A 7,623-nucleotide genomic window follows, 5' to 3' on the forward strand; every position below is an offset into this window, starting at 1 on the left:
ACACACACACACACACACACACACACACACACACACACCACCATCTTTTTCTCCTCGCGCCAGTTGACAGTTATCTCTCCTCTATTTCCTCCGCTTCACATATTGCATTCGGGTCTGATACTGTTGAAGGTGTAGGCGTTTTTGTGAGATGAAGTTAGTCACTTTTTTGTGGCAGTGAGATGTTTCATTAGGAACACGAAGTCACAATCTCCGTTTGTCTGTTCTCATGTTTTTTTCTTATTTGCTTATCTGTTTCTTTCATGCTCACTATCTCTTGTGTTCTTACTCATCTCTTATCCTTTTTCATCTCACCTCCTGCCTGTTTCCTCTTTTCCTTATCCACCACTCTTCCTTTTCCTCTTGTTTCCACTTGCCTTTAATCTCGTCCCTTGTCTCTCGTCCCATGTCTCTTGCTCAATGCTCTTTTATTTCATATCTCCTCTTTTATCATTTGTCTCATTTCCTCTTTTCCTCCTTCAATCTGCCTACTCCTACTGATTATTTTCCTCATCTGCATCTTCCCCTCTCCTTCCCTCCCTCCCTCCCACTCACTACATTTTCCTCCCCCCTTTTCTCCTCTCCTCCTCCCTTGGTCTTCCTCCTCTCCTCCCGGCTGGTAAGAACGTGTCCTTCCACCAGCTTTCTTCTCAGAGTCAGAAGGTGCAGGAGCGTCTGAAGGAGCTGGAGCAGGAGGTGTCAGGAGGAGCTACAGCCGTGGTGGCGCTGATCCTCAACAACAAGCTCTACATCGCCAATGTTGGTACGGACACACCAGTTTACACAGGCTAGAGTTGTCAGACCCAAATTCTGACTTCAGTAGTGCTAATACTGAGATTTATATCCTTATATTAAATACAATCACAGACCCATAGAAGCAACCAAAGCGATTACACAATTGATGATGTAATTGCACAACAATACATCATCTGATTAGTTGTAACTGACAGTATGGTTGGCACCAAAATAACAGTCACTTCAGTATCTGCTCTACACCAGTAGATGTCAGACTTCAAATAGATTTGGGTTTGTGGTTTGTTCTCTCTTCAAAGTCAGAAGCCACTTTCACTACAGAAAGATAATCCATGCAGACTGAGCCACGAAGTCAATGTAAGGTCAGTGGGGTTGTGTTCACACAACACAGAATATCAATTCAGAGTTTGAGATGAAGTAACTTAAAATAAAGAACTTTTTGACCTGCACCCTGTGGGTTCACACAAGGAAAACGTTCATCTGCTTCTCAGACCTGAGCGAAACTGCGGTGCTGTATCCGATCACATTTGGCAGCAAATTTAAGATTTCTGCTGTAGGGATTTGTTTGTTTGTTTTTGTAGCACTTGTATTATAATATTCTGATCATTGTAAACAATAGTTATGTAACAGACAAAAACACAGAGATATGTACACAACACAAACTGGTGTAGCATTGTTTGATTGTCATTTCACTGCGGTTACTAACTGCAGGATATTTCACTTCACTTCACTTTAACTGACACTGATTTTAAAACACCAAATCATTTGATTTTCTGGTATTTGGACCTTGAAACTGGTTTGGTAAATTACACGAATGCCACGATGTCATCTGGCTCTCAAAATGGACAGGAGCCAGGAAAGCCCTCCATCACTCACATGCTCATTTTGCTTCTCTACAGAGAGGACACTAGTTCTATTAATAGCAACCGTGTAAGCTAATGCTAGATGCACACACAGCATCCGCTTCAGGCAGGGCTGCGTTTGGGTTGGGAAGGTATGCCTCTTGCATATTTCATATCCTGATGCACCATGTAGGAGTTGTCCAGTTAAAGCTTTTTTCTATCTTATTTCTTTCTTTTTTTCCCCCTACAACTTTCTATAGGCTTAATTAAAGATGCTGTAAAGTTATAGTTAGTGTCTTGTAAAATTGTATTGTGCAGATCCACTTAAAGACAGGGTCGACAGCAGTTAGAGAACAATACTCTTTGTGCTGTCAGGGACTCAGTGTCTTGCTCAAGGCCAGTTCAGCAGGGTGGATGCACACTGACACAGGGGGGTTCAATGACACCGGGCCATTTGGTGAGGTCATGCAAGTGCTTGGCTATTGCTCCATATTTATATTTTAGAGGTGTGTTGGTATTATAAGGAAGTAAAAAATGTAACTTTTGAACGCACACTAGGTAACTTCTGCTGCTAGGGACGGCGTTGGGCAATGTTGTGAAGTAGTGTGGGATCATGGGAGTTGTTGTCTTCACCACCATTGCTGTCAGCTTCTCCCAGTCTGGATTCCTTCAGTGTCAGTTGTTCAGGAGGTTTTAACCTGGAGCTGCATTATCCAGAGGTTTCCTCTCCAAACAGACCTTGTGATTATAACCAGTAGAAACACTGAATAAATGAATTTCACCTTTTAAAGTTGCTCCCGTCCGGCGGACAGGAGACGTCGGGGAAGGGCTGGGAGCTGAGATTGCTGCTAACCTTTGTTTCTCTGATAACTTATGATCCAGACGTCCAGGAGGTTTGTGAGCTGAGCTGCCAAACATTTTTCTCCTGTTAAAATGCATAGTTGGAAACGGCCAAAGGTGTAAAAAGTGTATCTTGTAAATGTTGCTTAAAACTGAATAGAAGTCCATTTTGAGCTTCTGGCAGACAACCAAACGCATGCACAGACGGGATATGACGCCATTGACAGGCGACCAAATGACACATAGCGTTACCATGAGTAAAATCACAGATTTCTCTAGGTTTGAGAATTGCTGCAAACATCTGGGATAATGTGAGAACACAACTCAAAAAAATATGATGTAGGTCTAATCATTTTTAGAGATTTTAATGTGGAAAAGTTCCATATTATAACTTTATGGATTGCTTACAAGATAGGTAGTTTGGGTTGTTTGTTTGTGTCCAGCACAACCTACATACTGCTCAACACAGTGAAGGACCACCAGGCTCAACCTTGTTCAAATGCTTATACACGATTTACACACAGTAAAATTCCTTTAAGGCTCATTGTACAGCCAAGTGTCTAGACAGTATGTGTTACAAAACATTCAGCTAAATGTTTTTTCATATGCTTTTACTCATGTTGATACAGGGTTGCAAAATTATCTCACACAGTAATCTAGATTATTGTGGTAGATATTACGAAAAAAATGCTGCTTTTCCATGGTTCTGAAATGCTTAAACCAAAACCAGTGGGTCTCGCATGCACACGATGAAATGCCCTGCCAGCAAACACATGTTTTACATACTGTGCAGAAAGTTTATGTCTGTCTGAAGGCCACAGAAAAGACTTTTCTGCTTTTCTGTGGCGTTAGGACAGATGTTGGAATCACACTGACTCTCGTGATTCAAAGCATACCTTCAATGTTGGTCATTGTTTTTGAATCCCTGGTGCCAAATCTGAAGATATCTACACCTGCAGACAACAGCTGCAAGGGCAGTAGCATGACAGCTTCTTCTGAGTGTATGTGTGTATTTATGTGTGCGCGGGTGTGTTTGTGTGTACACAAATCCTACTGGACACCTTAAGCTGCAGAACAGAAAAGAAGCATATGTGATATTTTACTAGAGCAACCTGCAGGCCATTTTAGATCCTGGACTTTGAGGAAATTCAAATGAGACTGTGGGAGACAGACAGACAGACAGACAGACAGACACACACACACACACACACACACACACACACACACACACACACACACACACACACACACACACACACACACACACACACACCTGAGGAGCCATTTCTAAGTCTCTCTCTTGAAGAATCATCAAAGGTAAACGTAAAGCACCAGACTCCAGCTGCTGTAGACGGGCCTCGCTTCATGTAACTGGCCACTGTGTTTTTCTTATTCTATTGCTGCACTCGTTCTCACTCACAGCGGTTCACCAGGAGTATTTCCTGAATGCCTTCAATGTAACGTTTCTTTTTTTTGTCACGTCTTTGATTCTGTAGCAGCCAAGAAAACGAGCCCCTCACCCTCTCCGTAGGATTTCATTTTCTTTTGTCCTCAAGGACAAGGCACAGAGCTAAAGCGGGGGTGGTGGGTGGGGGGTAGTAATTAGTAGTGGGTAGAAAGGAGGACTGTTCTCCCCACTGGCCCGTTGTGTGAGGGTCAGGAGTTCAAAGTTGACAGAACATGGATCCCAGGGAGGTTTAAACATAAGAGTAAGTGTGCTTTAAAAAGCACTCCCAGCTGTGTGTTGATGTGAAATATATTTGACAGTTAAGGTCGTATGACCCATAATTTGATATGCTGGGAGTGTGTGTGTGTGTGTGTGTGTGTGTGTGTGGGGGGGGGGGGGGGGCAGCCAAGGATATATGAACATACAGTGGTTGAGGGTTGGCTGCTCTTTGCTGATTTGTACCTTAACAACTTTGTTGTTGCACGTATGAACATGACGACCAGGTTTACTAAATGGCTAGATAGAGTGTTTTCAGTTACACAGGCGGGAGCCTCATGGCCCTACAGAGGACAGACAGAGGCACACGGCCCCCCTCCCTGCAATTTCAATATAATACAGCTGGTTGGATGGCCTGGTCTGCAGATAAGATTAGCAGCACACCCAACTCCAGGCATTATCAGAGCTTATGATTTAGGCGGTGGTGGTGTTCTGATCCTGTGTCAAGCTTCTACTCAGTGTAAATGAATCATTGGTCTGTCCCTGGTCAACTTATGTGTCAGGAAGTGGCTTCATCAGCCGGTGATTCATATTTAGCTTTTTAAAAGTACCACAGCATCTTAGCTGATTAATTGGCTGAGGTTTGGGTCTGTGAGTCACCTCAGAGCGACGACAGCGCATTTTTATCTCTGCATCATTAATACGGGGGGAAAAACACGAGGCAAAATGTCTCATGAATATGAATGGAGGGTGGGGGTGGGGGGGTGGGTGACTAGATGACAAGTGAGTCATTTTTATATTTGAATATTACAGTTCTGGTAATATTTTTTAAGATACATTTTAATTATGAAGTTGTTTAACATCAAGTTTAAAATGTAAGTTACACCGTGACGTGGCAGTTTATTTGGTACATCTCTATATAACAACCCAATACAGTAAATCCTCTCATCTGTTGACACTGTGAGAGACCTTGACTGAGCTCTGTGGTCATTTTTTTGAAGCTGTTATTATAATAAACTGCATTATATTGAGGTTTTTCTACTATAAATGGGGTGAAACACCTTTCAGTATACAGGTCATTTAGTCTAGACACTATAGACAAGAGCATTATGGTCATTTTTAACAGCAGACATTTTGACTTGTTAAACACAGGTTTAATTGTTAACAATAATGGCTGCTTTCCATTTTGGCATACCCATAACAGAGCCCTGGAATTAGCCTTTTGCGCAGCACACATTTTGACAGATTGATTTTTACTCTGTTCCATTGAAGTGTCTTATGTAAGCGAGGGCAGCCGGCGAGCATGCACAAAACCTGAACCTCGGACCATCCTTAATGGTATTAGCTGCACCTGCAAATCTTCTACTATGACAAGTAAAAATGCAGAAGGTGTATATACGCTTCAGAGATTTATTATTGGCTGTAGTATTGGATTGTGTCAGATTGTAACTGTGTACCTAATAAACTCCTGGCTCACTGTTTTCTCGACAAGAAAATTCAGACCATAGTTGTGGCAATTAGAGAACCACCATAATTTCACCAGTTCACTTTTCTCATTTTCTGAATACTTTTTCTGCTCGTCTGTGGTTCCAGGTACCAACAGGGCACTGCTGTGTAAGTCCAGCAGCGACGGCCAGAACCAGGTTCTCCAGATCGGACGACCGCACAGTACCGACAACGAGGACGAGCTGCAGAGACTGGCCACCCTGGGTGAGACACAGAGAGGAAGTTACCTAGAAAGATGACAAAAAAGGAACACAGATGCACCATCTGACCAGAGTTAGTTTGGTGCACTTATTACAATATTTTAGGAATTATTATTTTTTGTTTAGTTACAGTTTCCTTTTCTTCTTTTCTGCTACTTTCCATAGAAGAGAGTCGCTCAGAACAGATAAAGGGCTGAAACCGGCAGAATGCACATATGATGTGATGACATCGTGAATCTGCTCATTAGCATATTACATCATCTAGCAACATTTAGCGTCTTTTTGAAAGTAGATGTTATGCCTCCGCAGCGGCAGCAGCCACGGCCGAAGGGCATTATGTTTTCAGGTTGTCTGCTTGTTTGTCCCTGGGTCCCATTCTCATGAACGAGATATCTCAGTAATGCCTTCATCAAATCTGGCACAAATATTCATTTGGATTCAAGAATGAACTGATTCGATTTTCATTGTCAAAGGTCAAGGTCACTGCAACCTCACAAAACACGTTTTTGGCCTCTTGAATGTGATATTTTCAAGACCGCCTTGAGGGAACCTCTACAGATTTGGAACAAACATTCGGGAAGATGAACTGATATTGAATTTGTGAGTCATACGTCAAGGTTAATTCATACGCTAATTATGATACAATTTAACATAAACTTCTAATGGGATAAAATTATGAAATGATGACATTTTAAATCCAAATGGTCAAAAGTCATTATTCAGATTTGTAGCTCAGGAAGGGGAGACTGATGGGCATTTTCAGTAATTTCAATATTGGAGTACTCTCATTACCTTATGAACGAGTACTCGATTACTCGCCGTATACTGTTAAGAAAAGAAAAACAGGAGGCCCGTGACACATAACGCTAACCGAGTTGAACTAATGTAGCCAAAAAAACAACACGTGCGCAGTTGTGCGATAGTGAAACGTTACTCGGGTACTTGTACCCGTCCCTACTGGCCATATACTACGCTTTGACCAAGTTATGTTTTCTGAGAATTAACAAAATGGAAAATAATCCTAGAAAAGACTAAACTATTCAAAAAAAAAAAAATAAATAATAAATATAAAATATTTTAGAATTTTCTGAATTTGTCAGTTATTTCTGTCCGAGTTCTTTCAGTTCAGCTCAAAGCTTTTTTAGATTGGATTTCGTTTCATCTTCTGTTCAGTTTTTATGAAGTTAGATAACTGGCTCTGAATGATGAATACACAAGAAAGTATCTTGGTGTTGAAAGACATCAGATTATCACAGTAGCCTTAAGAACATTCAGACACACCTTTCATCACATTCTTTAGATTCTGTGCAGGATATTCAGGCCGATAGAGACGCAGCCATTAGTGCCGACTAGCTGGCACAGAGACGCACTCGGAGTCATCTATCCATGGTGGACAACCAGGTTAATGGTCCATTAATGAGGGTTTGTGTATGTAACAGAAAATACATACATTGTGATTAGCTCTGCGGAGGGAGCCTTCGTTGCTGCCTGGCACCTGCAATAAATATAAGAGGGACTCAACATTAACGGCACCGTTTCCCAGCAGCTCCCGCCGCACCATTAGATGATGAGGTGGTGCTCTGTCTCTCTTTGTTCTCTCGCTGCCTCTCTCCGTCTCTGCCAGTCGGGAGTCTCATAATTATTCTGTTGTTTGGGCCTTTCTCCGAATGATTTAAATGAAATGACAGTCATTCCATTAACCCAGCTGAAGGTGACCTCTCCCCTATTTTCATCCACCCCCCCCACCCCAAACACAAATATATGCCCCCCTCTCCACTTCCCACCCCCCACCTCCTGCTTCTACTTATTGCTCTTGTCTTAT

General features: G+C 42.1%; 1 protein-coding gene across 3 annotated transcripts in view; it reads left to right on the forward strand.

Moving 5' to 3' along the window:
• The window catches only part of tab1 (TGF-beta activated kinase 1/MAP3K7 binding protein 1), a 19,717-nt gene that overhangs the window by 3,490 nt on the left and 8,604 nt on the right, over window positions 1–7,623 (forward strand). For 2 of the 3 annotated variants that reach the window (XM_023429045.2, XM_023429044.2), the window contains exons 5-6: window positions 622–760; window positions 5,689–5,805. In XM_023429045.2, coding sequence (XP_023284813.2) covers window positions 622–760; window positions 5,689–5,805 — 256 coding nt within the window. The remainder of the gene's footprint in view (window positions 1–621; window positions 761–5,688; window positions 5,806–7,623) is intronic. The other variant, XM_023429046.2, reaches the window with a different exon arrangement.

This window comes from Seriola lalandi, unplaced genomic scaffold (genome assembly GCF_002814215.2).
Source record: "Seriola lalandi dorsalis isolate HSWRI2012SDOR001 ecotype SW California unplaced genomic scaffold, Sedor1 jcf7180002054887, whole genome shotgun sequence".
NCBI lineage: Eukaryota > Metazoa > Chordata > Actinopteri > Carangiformes > Carangidae > Seriola > Seriola lalandi.